The sequence below is a fragment of the Lepidochelys olivacea genome (assembly GCF_965140295.1).
Source record: "Lepidochelys olivacea isolate rLepOli2 genome assembly, chromosome: 3".
Lineage (NCBI taxonomy): Eukaryota > Metazoa > Chordata > Testudines > Cheloniidae > Lepidochelys > Lepidochelys olivacea.
The window spans coordinates 88,429,738-88,455,418 of record NC_140413.1 but is presented as its reverse complement, the minus strand read 5'-3'; the positions used below and the strand labels follow the sequence as shown (position 1 = coordinate 88,455,418).

At 45.7% G+C, this 25,681-nt stretch overlaps 1 protein-coding gene across 1 annotated transcript in view; it reads left to right on the top strand.

The window, feature by feature from the left end:
- The window catches only part of HDAC2 (histone deacetylase 2), a 57,618-nt gene extending 34,905 nt beyond the window's left edge, over positions 1-22,713 (top strand). The window contains exons 9-14 of the mRNA XM_084623420.1: positions 2,398-2,538; positions 10,770-10,878; positions 12,294-12,424; positions 13,653-13,808; positions 22,095-22,152; positions 22,419-22,713. Of these exons, the coding sequence (XP_084479546.1) occupies positions 2,398-2,538; positions 10,770-10,878; positions 12,294-12,424; positions 13,653-13,808; positions 22,095-22,152; positions 22,419-22,449 (626 nt within the window). The 3' untranslated portion in view covers positions 22,450-22,713. The remainder of the gene's footprint in view (positions 1-2,397; positions 2,539-10,769; positions 10,879-12,293; positions 12,425-13,652; positions 13,809-22,094; positions 22,153-22,418) is intronic.
- The last annotated feature ends 2,968 nt before the right edge of the window (positions 22,714-25,681 follow it).

Below are 25,681 nucleotides of genomic sequence, written 5' to 3'. Positions count from 1 at the left end.
TATTGTCTCTTTAGTTCCTTTTGGTTTGGAACTCCTTGGGCTTCCCTCACTTTTCCATAGCTGTGCAGCTCAGTTTTAGATTGTGGGGTAATACACCAAATGTATGATTTCTGCAATCTTATGCTGAATTTAAATTTCTGTAATGTACATAGTCTACAACTGTGGGGTCACTTTGTGATGTGACTAGCTATATTTAACTGTGAATACTTTATCAGGTATGCCAAATTAGTTATCTTCTTGAATTGAGAATATTCGTTGCAGCGCTGAATTTTGGTAGTAAACTAAGATGTGCTGTGCCTTACTTGAACATTTGTCCACATTATTAAATTTACCAGAACTCCGTTGATTTTAATAATTAAAAAAAAAGCTTCCTCAATCTCTACAACTAAAATTATATGTTAGTATTAGCAAAATGGGGAGAAGTAATGTTCTTTTGATACTTACTGAATTCTGTCAGTATGCTTTTCTAACGAGAGAAAAAAAGTTATATTGACAACTGTTTCATTATGTTAGTGACTACTGTTACATACTTCAAACTTATTTGAATCATCTCAATTTTCTTTAAGGTGACAATTCTTAAAGGTTTAGCTAGATACATATTTAGGAACACAAGCTCCCTTGAAAGATGTAAGTCTCTTAGATTTGGGGTTCTCAACCTTTTCTTTCTGAGGCCCCCCAACATGCTATAAAAACTCCAAGGCCCAGCGGAGGATGGGGGAAACTCGGGGGGGGGGAGAGGGCATAGGCATAGTTTGACTTCTTTTGGTGGGGTGGGGCAGATCCCGGGTAGGGAATAGCACCTCCAACCCCTGACTCACCTCAGCAGGCCACCCCGCCTATTGGGGCTTTTTGGAGTGGGGGGAGAGCAACCAAAAGTTATAACTCAAACTGGGGGAGCGCAGCTCAAAAAGTTTGAAAACTGCTCAGGGTGCTGGCAGGAGGTAGCTAGGGGCTGTGTACAGGGGGTAGCTCAGGGTGCTGGCAGGAGGTAGCTTGGGATGCAGGGAGAGGGGTAGCTGGGAGTGTGTGCAGGCAGGGGGGTTGCTAGGGGCTGTGTGCTGGCAGGGTCCCCCCACTTGTAGTCGCTGCTCCATGAGGACTCTGTCAGCCTTGGAGCTGAGTCCCCCTGCCTGGGTGGCTATTATTGGCTGCACGAGCAGTCAAAGGGAGCTGAGGAGCAGCTACAGCCCCAGGAGACAGGGGACTGCCATGGCTGCCCACTCCAGGCACCCGCCAGAGCAGCAGATGTCCTGCACTGCCCAGCTCCAGTTTCCAACCTCCGACCTGGCCAGGGGTTTGGTGGACAGAAGGTGGGTGGGGGTGGAGCTGCCCCTGGAACTGGCTCTCTCTGGGTAAGGTACTGTAGTTTGCGGGGAGGGGCATTGCCCTCCCAACTCCATCCATTGGGTTTGGGACTTCTGCCCAACGGGAGCACTGGGGCTTCAGTCCTGCAGCTCCTGGCTTTAGCCCCGTGGGGAGCACCGAGGTTCGAGCTCCACGGTGGCACTGGATCTCTGGGCTCCAAGATTCAGCTCCTAGCTTCAGCCTTATGAGGGTTCCAGGGCTCAGGGCTTTAGCCCTATGGAGGGCACTGGACTCCTTCCTCCCCCAAAAAAGCTCTGCATCAGACCCCTGATTGAGAACCATTGTCTTAGATGCTTTTGAAAATCCCACACCAACTGACTTATCTAAGTTCACACACAAAGTTTTTAGGAGAGCTGGAAATTGAGCCCACATCTCCCAATTCCCAGTCCAATACCCTAACCACAAGACTATCCTCAAAGTAATCACTGAGTGAAGGCCAGATCCTGAACTGTGGTGTGCTCCATTCTGTGACATACTAGCAGCACTAAAGATCTAGAAAGTAGCTGTTTCTCCCTAGATGGAGATTTTGTCCCCATAACTGATGTTCTCTCACTGCCATATAGCTCGTTGGGAATCTAATCAGCTAGTATACTCCAGAGCCACTCAACGACTGCTCTGAAGTGTGCTGGGGTCAATATGGAACCAGGGAGGATCACGTAAGTGCAGCCTGCTCCTTTCTGGCTCCTGCTCTGCGCTGATCCAAGAATCTGGCCCTAGATTTGTCCTTGCGTGCCTATATGAGTTATAAAAAAGACAACTTTTTCGAAAAGAGAGAATTGCAAAGGTGTTAATGCGAAGTAGGAGAAAATGTTAAGATGGAAATATTGTGCCACAGGTTCTGTCCATTTCTCATTTACCAATCCTGACACTGTTTTTGTTCAAATGAGATTAATTCAGCTGAGAGCTAAAAGTGCTGTACTGAAGTTTTAATTCTAGCACTCTTTCATTTTAATTAGGTTCATCTGATTTTTTGACTAGAAATTAATAGTTATTTATTTATTTTTTTAATTTGCTCTTTAATCTTTTTGGTAGGTCATGCTAAATGTGTGGAGGTTGTAAAAACTTTTAACTTGCCGCTGCTGATGCTAGGAGGAGGAGGATATACTATTCGTAATGTTGCTCGATGTTGGACATATGAGACTGCTGTTGCCTTAGACTGTGAAATTCCTAATGGTAAATATTAATTCTGAAATATATTCTTCTGTCTAAACTCTCATAAGAATTGTGAAGTTGCTTTCTATCACATATTATTGGAACCAAACTTACTCTTAAACTTATTAGTCCAGTTCATTATGGATGGGTAGCAAATAAATTTTTCATCACCTAAAATCCAGCATCCCTTAGGAACTTAATGTAGTTCTGGTATGTGCAACTTTGTTTTAATCTCTTAGACCTTGAACAATCTGATACTTTGTCAACAGGGGGTATGCATACCCCTGGGGGTATGCAGAGGTCTTCCAGGGAGTACGTCAACTCATCTAGATATCTGCCTAGTTTTACAACAGGTTACATGAAAATCCCAAGTGAAGTCAGTACAAACTAAAATTTCATACAGACTATGAGTTGTTTATACTGCTCTATATACTGTACACTGAAATGTAAGTACTATATTTATATTCAATTGATTAATGATATGGTAAAAATAATAGAATCATAGACTTTAAGGTCAGAAGGACTATTGTGATCGTCTAGTCTGACCTCCTGCACAACACAGGCCACAGAATCTCACCCACTCACTCCTGTAACAAACCTCTAACCTCTGTCTGAATTATTGAAGTCCTCCAATCATGGCTTAAAGACTCTGAGGTGCAGAGAATCCTCCAGCAAGTGACCCGTGCCCCATGCTGCAGAGGAAGGCAAAACCCCCCCAGGACCTCTGCCAATGTGCCCTGGAGGAAAATTCCTTCACGACCCCAAATATGGCGATCAGCTAAACCCTGGGCGTGTGGGCAAGACTCACCAGCCAGACACCAGAGTTACACTCTGTAGTAACTCGGATCCCACCCGATCTGAAATCCAGTCACAGGCCATTGGGCATATCTACTGCTAATAGTTGAACGGCAATTAATTGCCAAATTTGGGCTATCCCATCGTATCATCCCTTCCATAAACTTATCAAGCTTAGTCTTGAAGCCAGATATGTCTCTTGCCCCCACTGCTTCCCTTGGAAGGCTGTTCCAGAACTTCACTCTTCTGATGGTTAAAAACCTTTGTCTAATTTCAAGTCTAAACTTCCTGATGGCCAGTTTATATCCATTTGTTCATGTGTCCACATTGGTACTGAGCTTAAATAATTCTTCTCCCTCTGTTGTATTTATCCCTCTGATATATTTATAGAGAGCAATCATATCTTTCCTCAGCCTTCTTTTGGTTAGGCTAAACAAGCCAAGCTCTTTGAGTCTCCTTTCATAAGACAGGTTTTCCATTTCTTAGATCATCCTAAGCCCTTCTCTGTACCTGTTCTGGTTTGAATTCATCTTTCTTAAACATGGGAAACCAGAATTGCACATAATATTCCAGATGGGGTCTCACCAGTGCCTTGTGTAACGGTACTAACACCTCCTTATCTCTACTGAAAATACCTCGCCTGATGCATCCCAAGATCCCATTAGCTTTTTTCACGGCCATATCATTGGCGGCTCATAGTCATCCTGTGATCAACCAATACTCCGAGGTCCTTCTCCTCCTCTGTTACTTCCAAGTGATGCGTTCCCAGTTTATAAAATGAGAAAGTAAGCAATTTTTCAATAATAGCGTGCTGTGACACTTGTATTTTTATGTCTGATTTTGTAAGCAAGTGGTTTTTAAGTGAAACTTGGGGGTGCCCAAGACAAATCAGACTCCTAAAAGGGGTACAGTAATCTGGAAAGGTTGAGAGCCACTGGTGTAAACAAATATGCTGTTTTTCACTTTTGTTAAATGAAGCCACCTTTGACCTTAAACTATAAATGTCTTGATTGCAACTCTTCCATTGTACCCATATTAGGGACTTTACCGTTGGTATTGATTTTTCATGGAAGGCACTCAGATACTATGGTGATGGGCAGCTGTATAAAACCCTGAGATAGACACCCCAGAAGTTTCAACTGTCTTTACTTGGGCCAGTGTATCTTTCAGACCACATTTGGAATGGCTAATAGTAAAATTTCAAAATTATTTGTTGTCTTGGTCGTTTGCCTTTTTCCTCTGTTTTTGGAAAGTTTTGCTAATTCCAACATTTTTCTTACTAGACATTTTATGCTAGATTCTCTCATCTCTGTTCACTGTCTTCAGTAGAATTACTCTTGACTTAGTTATTCCTGAAAGAAGATTCTGTCCTGTATCTTCTGAAGCCTCCAGGAAACACACTTTACATCCTACTCTTCCTCTGCGTCATCCTCTGTAACTCAAAAACAATTGAAGGAACAGAGTGATTACTGTTTTCTACCTTTTGAGATTTTTTTTGTTGTATTGTCTTGGCATGTGAAGTGATCCCATTCAGCCAGTATAGGCAGTGCATTCTTCCTTCACATTGCTCTTAGCTTTTTTTGTTGGTATTTGTAGTCCTCAGGTTCTTTTCACCTCAGATTTTTCTATGCAGGATAATGCTTTTCTAAACGCTGTAATAGTGAATCTTTTTCCTTTCGGTAGAAAAGGTAGTACCACTACAGAAGATATATGCAACCTTACCCACACTATCGGAAGAGTTAAAGGAATGATCCATGTACAGTCAGCTCTGAGGTCCCTTTCACAGATTCTAAGAGGCTAACAAGTCTAAAATGCATCCTATCCACGATCTCCTTCAATCTTGTCCTTAAAAAGACTTGCTTTCTCCCCTCAAGCTTCCCAAACATGCCCCTCTGTCCCCTTTCTACGCAAACAGAAACAATTGATTTCAATGCTTTTCATTCTTAAGTGTTCTGTGTTTCATTCTCTGCTGATTCTCGTTGCCCAGACAACAGTGATTCTTAGGCTGTGGGATTGTAGTTTCATTGTCTGGCCATGCTGGAAGAAAAACAGAAGGCAAGGGATGTGCTTTAATTAGGCTGCAACTTTATTCATTTAAAATATCTGGGAGTACCGAAAAATAAGCTGTACAGTGCAGGTCATAATAATTTTCTTAATCATTTCTGCATAAGCCTCAGCCTGGTCCGAGCTGCCCTCCCTTGTCAGAGGATTAAAGGGGCAAGAGCAGGAGGGGGGATTTGGTCCCTGCTGTAACATGTAGGAACTCCAGCCCTGACCTTAGCTCCCTTAAGGGTTGCTTTCCTTTACATCCTTTTCCACTCCCTTTTATACAAAGATTGTACCCCTGCCATAACAAGTACCTGCACTGGACATGTGCAAGTTATGCTTGGCTACCTCCCCCAACCTCTGGCAGGTTCCTAGATATTCACTGATTCCTTCCTTAATATTGGACAAAAATAAATCTGCCTCCCAATTGGATAGGTGTACCCCATCCTCCCTGAATAATATGGGTGACCAGTAAGATATTTCCAAATGTGGAATAACCAAGGGGGCGTGTTTATGTATGAATTTAGCCACCTTCCTATTTACACTCCTCCTGGTCTTATTCACCCTTGGAGACTTCACTGCTTCCTATTATGCCCTGCACCCAATACGTCAGACCAAATAATCATCACCCCTGGGGGAAATATCCTTTGTCTGCCCGAAGCTCCTCTTTGTTCTGTTTATCAAGTCAACCCCCTTATACCATCCTGAATCGTTTTCACAGAGGTGAACAAAAATTACATCTGGTTCCTGCTCCTGGGCTGCCAAAGAGTGTGCAAGGGCCATTGGCTGGTCCCAAGCATGCCCCTCCTTCCATGCCAGCTCAGGATTGACTCGCTACCTAGACCCAGCTGTGATCCTCCAGATGACTCAGAAGCCCTGACTATGCTCCTAGTGTACAATACTGTGCCTGCAGATCTCACTTGATCTGTTTGCATGATTCTGAAATTGGAAACACAGGAAAACTGGCTCCAATTCTCTGCTTTGGGTCTCACATATGTCCTGTACGCATATGAATGCCATTGTCCAGTTGCCTGAATCACTCTAACCCTAACTGAGCCACAGCTGTCACAGCCCCCATCCAGAATGGGTGGGAATTCAACTTTGTAAGCCCCTTTCTTAAAACTATAACAAATTGGTATGTTATGATGGGCCCATGAATAAAGAGGAGCCTGTCTCCAGCTGGTCTCAATGCTATATAATTCCTTCAGTGCTTCTACTAAGCAAATCCTTGCCTCACTACCCTCCTGTAGCATCATGGACTCTCCTTGCCTGCCTAGATCTGTTTTTGAGATCCTCAAGGTTTGGATGGCCTTTCATACCTCCCACTGTAAATCCTTCCATTCAAAGCCCTTCCTGGAGTATCTCTCACTGACTCAGGCACTAATTTTCTGACTCTAAAAGCTCAGAAAACTACAACCCACCACTAGGAATGCAGCCTTGAACAAGGCCACCTCCTGTCCACTTTTGCATATTTTGTTGAGAACTTGCCCCTTAAGTGTCTGAAAAGTGACGTCTTGAAATAAGAATCAATCACAAAGATTTGGGTATTCCCTAATCCTACTGGCAAATATAAGGCCTGAGGGGTGACTGGAAATGGTAGATGATGCCAGACCACAGGTTGCCAATGACCCCATGTACCTGAAGTATCTGGTCCTCTGGAATGTGCCATATCATAGACAGGCCCTCCCTCCTCTGAAATTGCACAAAACTGCTAAAATACCTGTCATGAAGCCCTAAATGTTTGTGGTACTACCAATCTTCGTACAGCCCCAAGAGCTATCATACACCACAATACCAGAGTGCTATGAGCATCTGTGTGGTTTCCTTGTGGGCTCCCAGTGGCAGGTCCGAAAGTGAGGACAGTGTATCTGCAACACCATTTTCAATCTCAGGTACATGTTTTTCAGCATGTTAAAGTTTAAACACTAGTATAAACCTTTAGCCTCATAACCCTGGGCAATGTAGGGGACTGGTGATTGATATGTACCTCTGCCATGTTGCCATTCCACTTTTGGAGAAACAGTTTGTAAAATCCATTCTCCAAAGAGCACTGCCACTGAAATAGGAAAGAATTCAAGGAATGTTATATCCTTTACTATTCCAGTTTGTGTCCAATTGGGGGGCTGTTTATGGGCACAGCACCTGCCTTGGTAAAATATCCTGAAATCTCTTCCTCCCAATCCATCTGAGTGAACCTTTAAATCTGCCCCTATTTGTTCCTCCCTCCAAAGAGATACTCTGTTAAAATTACTCAATCTGTTCCCACACTCCTAAATACTCAGTCATTTTATTAACTCTTATTAAACAGTTGGCTTTTGATATTATTATGGTGGCCGCTAACAGATGCAAAATGCCTGCCCTGGGGCCACTGCTCAGCATGCAAAGTTAAGATGCCCATTAATAGATTGCAGCTCCCACAGTGTAACCTTCCTAGCTACTCTTGCCTTGACAATCAATCCCAGAAGTTCCCCCACTTATCTTAGGCGAGTCTGCATATACCATAGTCCACACATCTAACTCAGGCCTAAGGTGGGTCAACTTAGTAGAGGGATCCCTCTTTTTTCAGCTCCAGAGGTGCCCCTGGTTTATCAGCCAGGGTCTAGAATGTGGCCAGCAGGCTAGCACACTCCTCAGAATTTGACCTGCCTGCAAACAAAAAGTTATCAAGTAGTGTATCACATGCTGTAAATCAGGCTCCTGTCCAATCACCGATTCCAACGTTGTGCTGAAATTTTTCAAATGCCAAGCATGGAACATCCCATGGGGAGCTACTTACCAAAATAAAATTTACTCTCAGAACAAAACACAAAAGGTGCATCTTTCCCTTTGGAACTAGTAGCAATAGAAAAGATGACTTCATGTCAGTTTGCTGACAGCAACACCTGGGCCACAAGTCCTAACCATGTGCACAGCCTCATCATAGGGAAATAGTGTACTAAACATAATCTGTCACTTCATTAACTGAATTGCCCTGTGGATGTGACAGGTGATGAAACAAGTGATATTCTCTGGGTACCTTCTTGGGAACCAAGCCCAGGGGAAGACCTTAAGGGTTTCTCAGATGAATGAATGAATGAATGGCCCTGCAACTCTTAAACTTATTTCCTTTGTGGACTTTTTCTTTACCATGTGACCCAACTTATTTGTTTGACTTCAAATTTTTGGACGTTACATGACTTCTTAGCCCATATATGGAATGTTAAACAGAAAATACTCTTCCATCTGTCCTGTTTGGGTAGTCCCGAAGGAGAGTACCCTTAATGCTTTAAGCTTAACTGGAAACAAAGCCTTTTCCATCACCCCACTGTCAGCTGCTCTGCTCTTTTTTCCTGGTCCACCACCTCTGCCCTCTGTTCCTGGACCCGGAGGTATGTAAGGTGAGCCGGATTTACCACCAGTCTTTTGCCATACAGGGGATTTCCCTGTAACTTGTACCAGTTGCAGGCCTTGGGGGCTCTGAAGCACATCTTGCAAGCACATCTACATTTGCAGATGTTCCAAAAACAACTGTTTTCATTAAGTGCCTAGCAAATGTTATTACGAGGCTGGGGTCTCTGTTGGGCTTTCAGAGGACTAAATAGGCCATTGTCAGTTTGAACACCTGTCCTCTGTGGTGTCATCCCCTCTAACCACAGTGTATGATGTGGTATGTCCAACCAGATTCCTGTCTGCATTGAAGCTCCTCATCCCAGTTAAAACAAGCTATACCTCCAAATGTATTAAATGCCTTTCAGATTAAGTTCATATATTTGAACAACACTGAGGTTTTTCCAGATATGTCTCCAAAATAACAGCTGCATAGATTAAAAAAGCGACTTCCCAATTTTCCCAGGTACTAGCTTGTCCCTTGGTCATTCAGATTTCTCATTGCCATGCTTGTCCTGTTCCAGCTTACTTTCTGTCAGAGCTTCTCTGTTCAGCAGTAATGATGTCAGTATATTCATCCCTCAGTATCTTTTCTTTAGTAATACAGAGATTAACTTCCATGAGGTCCAACACTCCTGCATAATCATACTCTAGGCTAACTACTGTGGAATCCTCAATGTCCTGAGGCCACCTGGATACCTCTGGATGCTGTTCCTAGCCGATGAATTTGCATTCCCTGTCGGGGGGTTGGGAGGAGGTTGTATTTTGCATGCCCCCACTCCCCCACATTAATGACTCCTACCGCATTGTATGGGGTGTGCACTGTCTGATTATCTTCTGTATCTCAAACCTGAACCTATGCTGTGTGACTGAGACGACCTCTACCAGAAGCCCCCAACTTCTGTAACAATGAAGTTAACCTGCAACAGTTGTGTAAAGCAGTTGACCTCTGCTGTAGACATGTTTACACTGGACCCAGCCCCCCAAAGCAGATATCTTCCCTCCTCTGCTCCCCTTCTGAGCCTTGTGGCTAAATCTGCTGTTCCACTTATTTCAGTAGCTCCTGCTGCCAGCCTGATATCTGGAATCCATCTGAGGGGTTCTTTACCCAAAGCTTTCTTCCAAGAGTCTGTCTCTAGGATTTGATTCTCATGAACCAATCAAGAGCATTGGGAGATGGCACACTGCTTCATCCCTAAAGAGGTCTCTTATGTACTTACCATAGTTTATATAAGAAAATGTGACCATTGTATATAGCAAATAGAATGCATCATACTTCCTTGGTATTCAAGACTTCACCTGCTTCTACAGAGGTGCATGGGCAATATATTCTGAAGAATATGAATTAAATTACCCATCAGGAGACATTTTAGTTTTCATAGTAAACCATTCCCTGTTATTGATGCTGTGGGTTGATATCCAGGTTAATCAAGTTGTGATCTTATGAGCAGAAAAATCTCTGGTATGTGCTTGGTTGAGAGTACTCTCTGATATAAGCCTTTCAGGTTTGACTTCAACTATAGTGAAGATGGCAAATGGCAAGTTGTCCTCAGTTAATCATCTTTTTCCTCCCAACAATGGGAATCTTAGGCATTTTGTCTGTGAAATATTACCTCATGTTGCAGTGTTCCAGTATTTGTTTCCTATTTTATGGCTAAAGAAATCAAATCTCATTTTGTCCATTGAGATTTCCTATATTGCATTCACTGGGATTGAAATCATTCTCTGCTGAGTCTCATTTCCCAGATATCAATGTTTCTTATGCCTGGGATGCAGATTGAATCTCAGGGATTCTCCACCGGCAAACTTTAGTTCATCCTTCATCTTTGTTGAGCAACTTGAAGGGAAAACACCATATAGTGGTTTTCTACTATACTTAAAAGCATTATAAGTTGTAGTTGTATATTCATCCAATATCTGAAGTTTGCCAGTATGTTATTTAAAGTCCTGTTATGCAGCCTATGAGTTGTATAAAAAGCTGCCTAAAAAACGAGCTTTTTAGGTGGCTGAAATCTTTCTTTTTTTTTTTTTTTTTTTTTTTTAAGAGTTGCCATACAATGACTACTTTGAGTATTTTGGACCAGACTTCAAACTGCATATTAGTCCATCAAATATGACAAACCAGAACACACCAGAGTATATGGAAAAGATCAAGTAAGTAGATGTTCCCTTCTTTGAGAATGGAAAGTCTGAAAATCATAGTCTTTTGTTGGTGGAAATACTTCATAAATTTCCTACCTAATCAAACCTCATCTTTATCAACTTTTATTTATATAGTGTATTGCTTTAGGATCGCAGTGATGGTGGTTTTAATGACTTAGGGGGAAATAGATTTGATTTGCCTTCTTTTTGAAGCATAGATTCAGTTTAAAGTCAAAGTAGTGTGAGTAGTCTTTACCAATAAGATAGTGATTTTTTTAAAAGTAAGCACCATTAGTCTTGATTGTTTTTGACAAGACTTGTGCCAGCACAAAAACAGGTTGCAGACACTCCTGAGAACTACCTTCAGATGCTATTGCCCTCTACTTCTGGTGCAGAGCTGTCTTATTTCCATTAACATGAGACCTTTCATGCTTGAACATAGAGGGAAGACTTGCTATGAAAGGTTTAAAAATGTAGGAAAAGCTTATCCGCCATGACCTGAATTCAGGGTTCTCTTTCTGTGACGTCAAACACCTGTAAGCAGAGTAAAGTAGAACTGCTTTAGGAATTTGTAATGTCCATTCTAGCAGAGGAAACCCAGAAAACTGAATTAGTCACAGAATAGGAAGAGAAATATTTTCAAATATTATCCTAAAATGTATTTGTAATTTTAAGTCTCGCCACGTTCTGCAAATCAATTGGGATGTTAAAAGTAGTTGTAAAGCACCGTAGGTCGCTGCTAGAGGCTTATGTTTGTATTCATAGGAAACATCCAGCATTTTATTCTGAGTAACAAACCTGCAGAAGTGTCTTTTTGTGTCATTCAAATAGTTCATGTTATGTGTAAGGACTTATGAGTATCACTAATGTTTTGTTCTTAATTCAGCAATTGTGGCAAAACAATTTAAATATCTGTAAGAATGAAAAAGTCACTTCCATTCTGTATAAGAAATCAGTAAGTGTTGATTTCCTTCTTGAAATATAGTTGAGCTAAACTTTTTGTGTACATTGTTGGGACCAACTAACAAATGTGGGCATGAGAACATGTTTCTTATGACCACTCCACGGAGCAGGTGGTTATAATGTTTAGTTGTGATGTAGCAGAATGTTAACATCTGAAATCTGTCTGGTCATGACTGTAGTTTTAAGCATTAAACTTTTGTGTAAAATAACATCCTTTGTTGCCATTAGTAAACAGCATGGTATGAATTTACCACTTTTCTGGCCAGCCTGTAATAAGTGGAGCCTTGCTCCCCTCTTAAAAGAGAAATCTCACTCTTTAGAATAGAACTGGTTTAACCAGAAGAACTATAGAAAAATGTCAACTTTAAAATTGTTACATTTATGATTAAATATCCAGAAACTGCAGGAAAGGCTACATCTCTCCCTATATTTAACAACTTTTCGATCGGCTACTTCACTTGCAGACAGCGTTTATTTGAGAACTTGCGTATGTTGCCTCATGCACCTGGAGTACAGATGCAAGCCATTCCCGAGGATGCTGTTCATGAAGACAGTGGAGATGAGGATGGAGAAGATCCAGACAAACGCATTTCTAGTAGGAAATGTTATCTTTGGGTGTCCTGTTAGAATATGCCCCCGGAGTAAGGCCACTTTAAACATAATGGGCCAGATCCTCACCTCTGGTTATCTGTTTTCTGCCACTCCAGTTGAAAGATCCTGCCCATAGAGACTTCCTTCCAGTAGCTGAATGGAGAGGACATGGCCAGGACAGCGTGTTTCTATTGTCTGGCACTCCCCAGATGATGATATATGACCCTTTGGGCCTGTAGGTACCTGGTTACAAGTTGAGCTCAATAGACTGTTCTGATATATGCCAGAGTCTAGTCTAACCTGGCTTCTAGCTGGATCAACAATCTGGAGCATCAAGGAGGCTCCCTTTCATTCTAAATTTGTCACAAGAGCAGTTTGGCCAGGCTGGGAAATCTGGCCCAGAACAACAGCAAACCCAAAGGGAACATGGGTTACAGCCTCTTAAAATTTTGAATGTCATGTACCTTCAGAAACAGTATTAAGTAAAAAGAAAAGGAGTACTTGTGGCACCTTAGAGACAGTCTCTAAGGTACCACAAGTACTCCTTTTCTTTTTGCGACTACAGACTAGCACGGCTGCTACTCTGAAACCTGTATTATTAAGTGAATCAATATAGCTCCTGTAATGAAATGAGAGAATTTTTCAAAAATCTGAAAAGAATTCTTGGATACTTGGTAGATATGAGATGGGTGGTCAGAGCACTTTCTGAATTAATCACAGCAGGTTTAACTTGTTTTTTATTATAAGGTTTAAGTTGTATGGATCATATGATTGTAAGGATTGATATTTATTATTTCTAAACCATACCTAAGAGACAACTGCTTCATTTAACCTTCCATGATATCAGTAGTGGTAGTTTCACAGCTGCTTCTTGTCATCTTAATCTGTTGCCTAACTGTTGTAATCAGAACACTTTTCCCTGCTGCAGTTAATCATCTTGCTTCTGAATTTGTTCAGTACTTACTAAGCAATACCAAATAAATGGATTTTCACTTGTTTTTGTAACATTTCTTTATAATTATGTTTTAAGAGGTAACCCCAGGGTATCTGCAAATGTTTTGGCCATAGTTCTCTTTTCCTTTGATTAGAGGGCAAATTGCTGCTGGTCTCCTAACCAGTTGCTGAAAGCCAGTTTCACACGAATTCCTTTTTGAAAGATCTTTTGTCGTAAAACTTTCTCCTTCTGCTTGCCCTGAGTTCCTTTAATCTTTCTTTTTAATTTTAAATACTAGTTCGAGCGTCTGATAAGCGGATAGCCTGTGATGAAGAATTCTCTGATTCTGAGGATGAAGGGGAGGGTGGACGACGAAATGTTGCAGATCATAAGAAAGGAGCAAAGAAAGCCAGAATAGAAGAAGACAAGAAAGAGACTGAGGACAAAAAAACTGGTAAGAGCATAATGCTGTTTATTATTGTTCTCCCTTCCAACCCATTATAGCAGTGTTTCCCAAACTTAGAACACGGCTTGTTCAGGGAAAGCCCTTGGCGGGCCGGGCCGGTTTGTTTACCTGTTGCGTCTGCAGGTTCGGCTGATTGCGGCTTCCACTGGCTGCGGTTCGCTGCTCCAGGCCAGTGGGGGCCGTGGGAAGCGGCGGCCGGTACATCTCTTGGCCCACGCCGCATCCTGCAGTGGCGGACCGCAGCCAGGAGCTTTCCCCGAACAAGCAGCGTCCCAAGTTTCGGAAACACTGCATTATAGGATTGCACCTTTCTTAAAAGTGAATTTTGTTAACAGTAAGATACCCTACAACCATTAGCACAAAGAGTTAAACGTTCATTCTCCTTCGACTGTTTCCACATGTCGATTCCATTCTAGGTGTGGGCATGGCTGTCAGAGATTTTTGCCTTAGCGGTACCCGTAGGGCCGGCTGCGGCGCCTTCTAAATCATGCTCCGCCCCTATGCCCCCTCAGTTCCATCTTACTGCCTGTGGTGGTCAGAGTACCTTTATTGCTTGGCAAGAGCTAGCAGTTTCTCTTCCTTGGACTTAGGGCCTTTGTACATAGTTTGCATATAGTAGTGTTAAGTAGTCGTTAAGTGTTTAGGGTCCCAGCGGGGACTTTGCCCCAGTCTCACGGGGTTAAGTCCTGCTCGGATTGCAACAGGCCTATATCTGTGAGTGACCCTTAAGTGCTTGGGGGAGTCACATGTTAAGGAGCAGTGCTGGATCTGAAAAAACTTTTGGCCCTGCAACCAAAAAGAGAGGGATGTCTGCCTCAGGGCTCTCCAGATGGAATCTTCCCTCTGCCCAGCTTCCGAGCCTTCTAGGCAGGTCACACCGAGGGCCGCGGTCTCTGTGCGCAGCGCACCACCAGCACCTGGCTCCTTCCAGCACCGTTTGCTGGTTCCGAAGAAGAAGGCAAAGAAGCACTCCCTGGCACCAAGCAAGAAGGCCCAGGAATCATCTATCAAAGGACCCGGGCCTGCCCGCCAGGCTACTCTGGAGCAATGCGAATGTGCCTGCCTGGTTGGGGCTCCCAGCCCCCTTAAAGGTCCACCACCGACTCCGAGAAGTGTATGGGATCCACACCCATGCCTGCATTGTCGTAATCCCAGGCTCCCCAGGCGCAGAGAGAGCACAGGTCTCCACCTGCTCCAGTGACAACCTTGGTGCCACAGGACCTAGCTAAGACTCCCCAGAAGTGCAAGCCCACCATTAAGACCTGTCAGTGGACAGGGGAATACTGCCAGTTGCCAGACAGAAAACAGTGATCTTTGTCGTCGTGTCGAGAATCCAAGGGCAGGTCCCAGTCACATCGTCTGTCGCCCAGGCTGGCATCCAGATCCCCTCGATGCTACTCACCACACGGGGTTGTCGCTCCCCATATTATTCCTGGGCACTGCTCACTCTCTTGCCGGTCTCCCTGGCACCAGTATCGCTCTCCCTGGTGTGGTTACCAGTCAGTTACGCCTAGTCAACGATCACCAGTAGCCACGACCTGTAAGCAAATATAGCTGTCGATGGCACCTCCCTGGTCTCTGGAAGGTGGTACGTCCGGTACAGAGGGCCAGTTCAGCCCATCACCCAGGTCCCATTGGCGTCATTGGGCACAAGCCCGCTCCCTCATCTGCGGCTCCGCAGTTGCAGCATGGCCAGTGGCCAACACAGTGGCAGTATTGGAGAACGTGGGGCATTCTGGTTGTGATGATGCCCCCTTCACAGCACTTCTTGGTGGCCACATCGGAGCACCAGTCAGCAGCCGCATCGGGCCCGGTACTGGACGCACATTCCGAGATCGGGACGGAGGAACCTGTGCCCAATCCTAAGCCTCCTTCTCCGACGATGGTCAAGACCCCAGCATCTCCACCAGCAGTGCAGTCTTCCTTGTCATCCCTGGACAATGCGGTCGCAGGACCTTCCAGAGCTAGCCTGCTGGATGACTTTCAGGAGCATCAAGCCTTTCTTCTTCGAGTGCTGTCCCTGTGGGTGCGCGTTTGTGTATTTGTGCTCATAGTTGGAGACTTTTGGTAGCAGTTCCCAGTTGGGTCGCACATGTGTTGTCCCTGCCTCTCACTGCTGCAGGCAGTTAACCGATGCTGTGCGACCAACCTCCTCTGTTCTTTCTCTACTGCCCTTGGCTTTGAGTAGGAGCAATCAGCAGCGCCTCGCTACTTTGCAGTTACTTAGTTTCATTGTTAACATAGACAGGACTAAACCATCCCATAAATCACCCGTACTGTTTCTATCCATCACCGAATGCTCCAAAAGGAGCACCATCTCTAAACAAAGACTTCTCAAGTAGATCCATAATCGCACAAAACTCTGTCATCGGTGCGCCTGCCAGTCCCTCATGGGGATTCACTCACATCCCACTAGAGCCTTATCAGACTCCCACGGCTTCCCTGCACAATGTACCTATCACGAACATTTGTAGAGTTGCTACATGGGCCTCTGTTGTACCAATAAATTAAAAACCAGCAGGCTCTTATTAAGGGGAAAATGGCAAAATACCACATTTATTGTGAATACAGAAAGAATCATAGTAAGCAGTTAGTTATAGTTATAACGTTCCATTCAATCTCATATTTATTCACACACACACACACACACCACACACACACACACACACGTTCTGCAAGGTTGTTATCATAGTTACCAGCCTTAGAGTTGCTCACGCCAAGCCACAGGCCAGGTGGCCTGGACATGAGGAGGGAGCAGGGCCTTGTCAGATGCTCATCTGATGCTCCTGGAAGTTGGTTTGCAGAATCAGACCCCAAAGTTCTCACTTTCTAGAGTCCATTTTTATAGGAATTTCTTCCTATGCCAGTCTATGGGAATTGCTTCATCATGCTGTTACTGAATCAGTCAGCAGATGGCACGTTCCTGACGGCTCCATGCTGCTAGATGTTATCTTGTTCTTTGGTTCTCCCATTCTTGAGGCTGTTGGGTGGATTCCAGTCTGCCCTCCGGGGGTCCTCTGGTTATTTCCACTTGACGCCTTCTTCAGCCGATGGACACTGCATTCTTAAGCTGGCACCTCCCTGATCGTTCAGTTATTATCCACACCAAGCATACATCCACATACATCCTCTATCTCTATTTTCATCACAATTGTTAACAAAGCAAGATGAATACAACAAAAGGGCGGGGAGTCTCTGGGTGCTTTTCTGTTGTTACAAAGTATTGCTTTGAGTCTCTCTCTGTGTGAGTAGTTGTTGTTACAAAGAATTGCTTTGAGAACAGACTCTGTCTTAGAATGTACTAACACAATTAGCAGCTTGCAAGTTTCACACAGAGAGGGAGAGAAACAGTACCAAAAACCAAGAGACCTCTTAATTAGTAATACCCTGGAATTTAAACTATGGGGAATCAAACTCATTTGTGATTTTAATACAGAACTTCTTTAATATGATCCAACACCTCAGCCCATACATTTAGACAGCACTATGTCTTAGAACAACAGGCAACATCTGATACCTCCTTCTCATGCTCTGTACTATCGAAGGTTATGACTTCAACGCCGAAGCCCCTCCTTCCATCGGAGGACACTGCTCTGAAGTCACCTAAAGTGGAGCACCCAGAGGGACAGCACTCGAAGAAGAAGAGACGGTTACTCACCTTGTGCAGTAACTGAGGTTCTTCGAGTTGTGTCCCTATGGGTGCTCCATTACCCTCCCTCCTCCCCTCTACTTCAGAGTTTCCTTATTAGTCTCTACAGTAGAGAAGGAACTGAGTGGGGGTTGGTATCATAGCGTCGGTTAACTGCCAGCAGCAGCGCGAGGCAGGGACCATGCATGTGTGACCCAACCAGGCACTGCTACCAAAAGTCTCCGACTACGAGCACAAGGGCGCACAAACACCTACAATGGAGCACCCACATGGACACACATCTCGAAAAACCTCAGTTACTGTACAAGGTGAGTAACCTTCTCTTCTCTGGTGCATGGCTGAGAGCTTGGGGCTCAAGGTGCAGGAGATGGCAGAGCAGGAGGACACCCTCTTCAATGTCCTCTCAGCCTCTACGCCAACCCCGGTCGCCTTGCTCGTACACGATGCAGTCCTCAAAATAGCCAAGACCCTGTGACAGACCCACTCCTCCATCCCTCCCACCTCGAAAAGGGCAAAGAAAAAGTATCTTGTGCCGGCCAAAGATTTTGAATACCTTTATATCCACCCACCCACCTCCAGGCTCGCTGGTTGTGTCTGCGGCCAAAGAGAAGGACAAGCAGGTTCCCCCAAGAGTTTGGCATCCTAGTGGAGGAAGGTACTGTGGTGGCCAGATGTTCCCTGCAGATGGCATGGGACTCGGCGGCAAGGGTGGTCGCATTGGCGGTGGTCGTGTGACGAAGCTCCTGGCTCCAAATGGCAGGAATCTCCCAGGAGATGCAGGCCTCGACCCAGGACCTCCCTTTTGATGGAGTTAGTCCGTTCTCCAGTCAAACAGGCCCCAGACTGCACAGGTTGAAAGACACTAGGGCTACCCTTCGCACATTGGACATGCACATGCCGCAATCAGCCAGGAAGCCCTTCCGGCCACCACCAGTTCCAAGACCCTGGCAAACCTACCAGGGATCTACAGGGAGAAGGGCTGTAAGTTTTAGCTGTCGTCACCCTTCTTCCTCCTGCTCACCAGCCCAGCCTGGCCCCACCAAACACCCAGGGGGCCAGAAGCGATACTTTGGAGGGTGCGCACAAGAGCGACACCCTAGTCAGTCAACCAGATCCTACCCACCTTTTCCTCAACCACCTCTCTCCCTACAGCTTGGCCTGGTCGCGGTTTACCTCGGACCACTGGATGTAGTAGCTCGGGGCTAGACCTTATGATTCTTGGCCGCCCCTCTTTCCCGTCCCCCCACTTTCCTGTCCCTCTCTGGGGACACTTCTCACAAGCAACTCCTCGTTCAGGAGGTTGAGAAGCTCCTGGGCTTGGGGGCTGTAGAGGAAGTTCCTCGGGACATGGAAGAAAGAAGATTCTACTTCCATTACTTCCTAATCCCGAAAGCCAAAAGGGGCCTCAGACCCATCCTGGACCTGAATCGCCTCAACAAGTCTCTCAAGAAGTTGAAGTTCTGCATGGTCTCCCTGGCCTCCATCATTCCTTCCCTGGATCCAGGGGACTGGTACACCACTCTCAACTTAAAGGACACTTACTTTCATGTCTCCGTGTTCACAGGGCACAGGCGTTTCCTGTGTTTCGTAGTAGCCAGGCACCACTTCCAGTTCACGGTGATACCCTTTGGCCTGTCCTCAGCCCCCAGGACATTCACGAAATGTGTGGCACCATTGCAGCTTACCTGAGACGTCGAGGGGTCCAGATCTTCTTGTATTTTAACGATTGGCTCATCAGGGGCAAGTCTCCAGAGCAGGTGCAATGGAGCCTCGATCTGATGCAGTCCATCTGCAACTATCTGGGCCTGTTAATAAACAGAGAGAAGTGCACGTTAATGCCAGTTCAGTGCATAGAGTTTATTGGAGCAGTTCTCGACTCCACGAAGGCCAGGGCCTTCCTTCCAGAAGTGTGTTTTTAGGCATGTCGGACTTGATCGCCTACATAAAGAGCCATCCGCTCACCACGGCTCACACATGCCTGCGATTGAGGGCCACATGGCTACGTGCACATACCTGGTCAGTCATGCCCGACTTCATCTGCGGCCTCTGCAGGCGCGGCTGACCTCAGTCTATAACCCCAGCAGGCATGCCCTGGACTGAGTGGTCATGGTACCAAGCCACGTCCTCTCATCCTTGGACTGGTGGCTGGACCCTGAGTCGGTGCTGGAGGGGGTTCCCTTTGTGACCCCGTTTCCCACCTTGGTCTCGGACGCGTCAGACCTGGCCTGGGGAGCCCACTTGGGCAAGCTCAACACCCAGGGCCGCTAGCTACCAAACGATCTAGCCCTTCTTATCAACGTCCAGGAGCTCAGAGCAGTTCGCCTGGCGTGGCCAGTCTTCTTTCCCCACCTGAAATGTGGTGTAGGTTTTGACTGACAATACAGCCACGATGTATTACATCAACAGACAGGGTGGCGTCAGATCTTCGGCCCTTTGTCAGGAGGCACTCAGCCTTTGGGACTTTTGTGTGTGGTATGCCATTCATCTGGTAGCCGCCCACCTGCCTGGAACCAGGATTGTCCTGGCAGATCACCTCAGCAGGGCCTCCTCGTCTCACCACGGATGGTCGCTTCATCCGGAGGTGGTCAGCCTAATCTCCCACAGATGGGGGACTCCCCAGGTGGACCTGTTTGCGTCTAGGCAGAACAGAAAGTGCCACATGTTCTGTTCTCTTCAGGGCAGGGACAAGGGCTCCCTGTCAGATGCTTTCCTGATTCCGTGGTCAGGAGCGCTGACGTATGCCTTCCCGCCGGTGCCATTGATCCACAAGATACTTCTAAAGGTGAAGCAAGACAGAGCATCGGTTATCCTCATAGCCCAAGTGTGGCCTCATCAACACTGATTCGGTATGCTCCTTAGTCTTTTGGCAGCTACCCCATTGCAGCTGCCTCTTAGGACGGATCTGCAGTTCCAGAACCATGGCAACCTGCTGCACCCGAAGCTGGCGTCTTTGCACTTGACAGCTTGGCTGCTGCATGGCTGAGTATGGACGAACAGGAGTGCTCCACTAGTGTCCAGCAAGAAGCCTTCCACCAGGGCTACCTTTTTGGCAAAGTGGAAGCGGTTCACGTGTTGGTCCTTGGACCGACACATTCGTGCAGAAGAGGCCCCGCTGCAGGACATCCTGGACTATTTACTGCACCTTAAGCACCAAGACCTGTTGCTATCTTCAGTCAAGGTACGCCTGCGGCTGTTTCGGCATTCCACCCTCTGTTTCAAGGCCAGTTGGTCTTCGCCGATCCCATGATGGCATGGTTCCTGAAAGGCCTGGAATGCCTTTACCTGCATGTCCAGGATCCGGTTCCCCCTTGGGACCTGAAACTTGTGCTGTCAAGGCTCATGGGTCCCCACTTCGAATTCTTGGCTTCCTGCTCCCTCCTGCTGCTCTCCTGGAAGGTTTCCTTCTTGGTCGCTGTAACTTCGGCTCGTAGGGTGTCTGAGATCAGGGCACTCACGTCATAGCCTCCCTATATGGTCCTGTATGCAGGCTGCATACCATGGATGTCAGACAGGCTCTGGCCTTCTACATTGATAGAACAAAGCCATTCCATAAGTCAACGCAGTTGTTTGTTGCTGTTGCAGACAGGATGAAAGGTTGCCCAGTGTCAGCCCAGAGAATCTCGTTTTGGATTACAGGCTGCATTCACTACTGCTATGAGCTTGCAAAGGTTCCCTTGCTGACAATCGTGACGGGTCATTCGACTAGGGCACAGGTGTCATCAGCAGCCTTCCTGGCGCAGGTGCCGATCCAAGAGATCTATCAGGCTTCCACCTGGTCGTCCGTCCACACATTCGCATCTCACTACGTGCTGATCTAGCAGGCTCAAGACGATGCTGGCTTTGTCAGAGCAGTGCTGCAAGCTGCAAGACTGTGAACTCCACGCCCACCTCCGTTGATTCTGCTGGTGAGTCACCTAGAATGAAATTGACATGAGCAAGTACTCGAAGAAAAACTGTTACCTACCTTTCATAACTGTTGTTCTTCAAGATGTGTTGCTCATGTCCATTCCATTACCCACCCTCCTGCCTCTCTGTCGAAGTTGTCGGCAAGAAGGAACTGAGAGGGCGTAGGGCTGGCAGCGCCTGATATGCTGCAGCCTGAAAGGGACGCTCCAGAGGGCGCCACAGCTGGCCCTATGAATACCGCTAAGGCAAAAATCTCCAGCCATGCACGTGGGCATGTGTACGCCTAGAATGGAATGGACACGAGCAACACATCTCGAAGAACAACAGTTACGAAAGGTAGGCAACCATTTTTTCTTTCCAGTCATACTGAAGAAAAAAATCTAATAAAATCTAAAATGCATGCTTGTATAGGTACCGAAACAGTACTTACAGTCCAGGAGTGGTGTTCTAAATGCAAATCTTTGCCACTGTGGTTTCAAATCCTGAAGCCAGTAATTTGTATAGCTCTAATGAAGTGGTGAATGAAAAAAGGTTCTGTGTAGCTGATGGCCTAAGCTATGATATGTTGTTTATTTAATAAGATGTAATTTGCAAATAAACAGCCTAGGTTCCTGAAGGTTTTTTCCCTCAGTCTTAAGAAAATTATTTTAGATTGTGTTTCTGGAGTCCTTTCAAGTATTTCAAGTGTGACACTGTTTTTCTTTCTCAATTGTTTTTAGATGTTAAGGAGGAAGATAAATCCAAGGACAGTAGCGGTGAAAAGACAGACACCAAAGGGTAAATCCCTCAGTATTAAACTGTAAAATATTTGTGCTGTAGAGAACATTCATTAACTTTCAGTGATTTTCCACAGTTAACATATCTTCGTACAGATGGCTATATATCAATGTGAGGTTATAAATCAGTGTCAGGAGTTACTAAAATACTTTAAAATGTGTGATGGGGAGCTCTAATTGCATCTTTATCAACAGCTAGTCTAAAAGACACTCTCAAAATGAAATTATGCCCTGTTTAATAGTTCTATATCTTTTGCCTTTGAACAGAGCGAAATCAGAACTGCTCAGCAATCCTTGAATTAAAGATAGCCTCACACCAATTACAGAACACAATACTAGAGTGGGAAAATACTAAAAGAAGAAGAGTTTTTCATGTTGAGAGAGACTGCTGATTTCATTTTGTACTATTTGGCATGGACTGTATTTATTTTCATTCGGCTTTGTTTTGGTTTTTGGCAAGTTGTATTGTGAGTTTTCTAATTATGAAGCAGAAATTCCTTTCCTCACCATGCTTTATGTAATAGTATTTAAAATGGATGTGAGTTATTATGTTAAATGTCTAAACTGATCTATTAAAGTAATTTGCCTTTCCTGAGCTGATTTTACCTTTTTGTAATTATATCTTTATTAAAAAAAATTGTACTTGTTTCTCTTTTGTCCATCATTGCATTATATAGAAAGCATTTCCATATATAGTAAAGATAAACAGTCAGTTGCTGGGAGATTTAAGAGGACAGTCTGTATGTACGTACGCTGATCTGTGCACGTTGTAATGACTCATAGTACATGGACTGTGAAACAGTGACTGATGTACCTGTTATACTTACAGTAAATAATGGAAAAGTAGGTATGGGGACATTGTGCCTGGATGTATGAGCATAACATTTGGAAGCAGAAGGTTAAAACTCTGCACCTCCTGGTTGGATTGTATAACAGGACAAATGCCTTATACTCTAGCAGCAGTATACTCTGCTGTTTGTCTTGTTATGGATTAATTTGATAACCAGCAATTAAGTCCTGGATTGGGTGTACTGCAGAATCCCTTCTGACCCTTAGAACTTCAAGCTGCAAAGAACCATATCCCTTTTTTAAACAAAACTTTGTTTGTTCGTTTCCCCTTTTTTTCCTTTTGAACAATTAGTCAGTCAATCCTGGCACCTGAATTTGTGATCCTGTTATATAGGTTCCTCATTCTAGATTAATAATCTCCATACCAGCCAGCTTGCTTCACACTAGAGAGAAATGTGGGGAAACTGTATGGACACTTTATTCACTAAGGGTAGTGTTATCCTTTCTTGCAAGGAAATATTCATTATTAGTGTTCTTTTCTTTCCCTTTCCTTTTTCCCATTTCTTCCTTCCCCTGTACCCAAAAAAAGTGCAGTTAAGTGTAGTCTCTTTCCTGTTGCTTCATAGTTCAAGGATTTCCACTAATAAGAATTATGCATTCATGGCATCTTTAGAAGGTTTATAGTAAAGATAACATGACCAAGTAATTTACATCCTTTCCTTGTCACTAAGGAGAAAGCTGATCATTTTTGAAGGTTTGAGGAGAAAAGGATTGAAGCGGTCTGTCTCCAAGACTGGAGTACTATAATAAAAGGACTCATTAATCCATATTTTCCTAACAAACTCTTCAGCTTTCTACTGTATTTAGTAATTCCACTTTGAGCATTTGGACATGGTGGGCCAAAATTTAACCTAATGACATGGAGCTTAAATGTACATTGCTGCAGACTGCAGAAAAAATGTTCTAATTTTTTTTTTCAACTATACAATGTGTAAGTACAGTTCTTCTTCAAGTGATTGTTCATGTCCATTTGAAGCAGGTGTGTGGGTGCTGCGTGCACGCCAGTGGGAAATTTTTTTCCCCCTAGCAGCGTCCATAGGGTCGGCCTGGGTGCCCCCTGGGGTGGTGCCTTCATGGTGCCCAATATCTGGCCCCACCAACCCCCTACCCCCTCAGTTCCTTCTTACCGCCTGTGACGGCTATCTGGAACTTTGCTCGCTCTTGCAGCAAGTGCCTTAGCAGTGTCTTTGTTCTTAGTGTAAATAGTTTTTCTATATAGTTGTACTTCTCACATAGTAGTGTTTGGTAGATAGTTAGTTTCCCCTCCGGGGGTATGTCTGGGTCTCCTGGGTTAAACTCTGTGAGTCCTGTGGCAAGTTTATGCCCAAGAGTGATCCTCACTCGTCCTGCCTGCTGTGCCTTGGTGAGACTCACCAAAAGGACAAGTGCCGCATTTGCAAGGGTTTCCGCCCAAGAACCCTTAAGGACAGAGAGCAGAAACTGAAACTCCTGCTCATGGAGGCGGCTCTGAGACCGCAATCCAACCCAGGACCCAACGACCCGGCACCGAGCAGGTCCTCTTCGGTGCGCAGCACTCCGGCACCAACGGCGCATGAAACTGGCCAGACTAAGGACTCTAAAGCCCACTGGCACCGCCACTATTCGGGACATAGGGCGTCGGCATCAGTTCTCCATCTCCGGTGCCGGTAAAGAAGAAGAGGCCCGCGAGGGATCGATCACCATACACCCTCCCCCCCCCCCCCCCCCCCGAAGCCTAAGGGGCCGATGTCGTCCGCGAGTGGCTCAGCACAGACCACGTCCACCTTGCTTCCACCCAGGGTCTCGTCGACTCCTGTCTCGGCTGGGATCCAGTCAAGTCCGAACCCTCCTCAGTCCCCGGACCATCTGGTGAACATACAACCACCATTGATACCGGAGGCGTTCGAGGCGGCAACGGACCTGATGCGCCTCCCGGTGCCGTCCTTCCCCCAAAGGAGGGACAAGTCTCTGGCGACCGCATGGCCCCTGTTTCACTCCAGGGGCAAGCCAACCATGATGGCTCGTCAGTCTCCATCTCCGGCACCGCCCGCACAGACACAGGAAGCACGCCGCTCCCCGGAGTCAAGTCGACGTTTGTTGGTGACCCAGGGGATTGCTCCTCCATGGTCGTCTTATTCGGAGACCTCAGAGTAGGAGGTAGACTCAGCTCCTTCGAGCAGATCGCACAGCAGAAGATCCCAGTCCCGGCGCAGTCACCAACCGTACCCGGCACCATGGCAACAACAGTGCCAACCACCTGCTCAATGGCCCTTCTGGACACCCTGGGCGTACCATCAGTCAGGGTCAAGTCCATCGTCCGTGCTCCAGAACAGTGTCTGTGTCCTCGACGTCGTTTGTGCCACAGTCAGTGCTGGCACTGCCGATGACTGCGCTGCCCTCGACTGGAGTGGCCCCGCCTACTCACATGGTTTCGGCACCAATGCCTCAGCCAGCCCTGGCACCGGCTCCCCAACTGACAGCACCGGTGGAAGCCTCAGCTCCGCCCCTACCAATCTCGACAGTCTCGGTCCCACCGATTTTACCTGCCCCGTCACCGGCTCCAATGCAGAGTTCTTCATTGGCGCCGGTTCCACAGACCGAGTACCGCATGCCAAAGGACCCCAGGGGGGCTGAAGGCAGTGAACTGGGTCCACCTCTGGTTCTCTTTTTTCCTCATCTTCACCTGACGAAGCGGTCGTGGG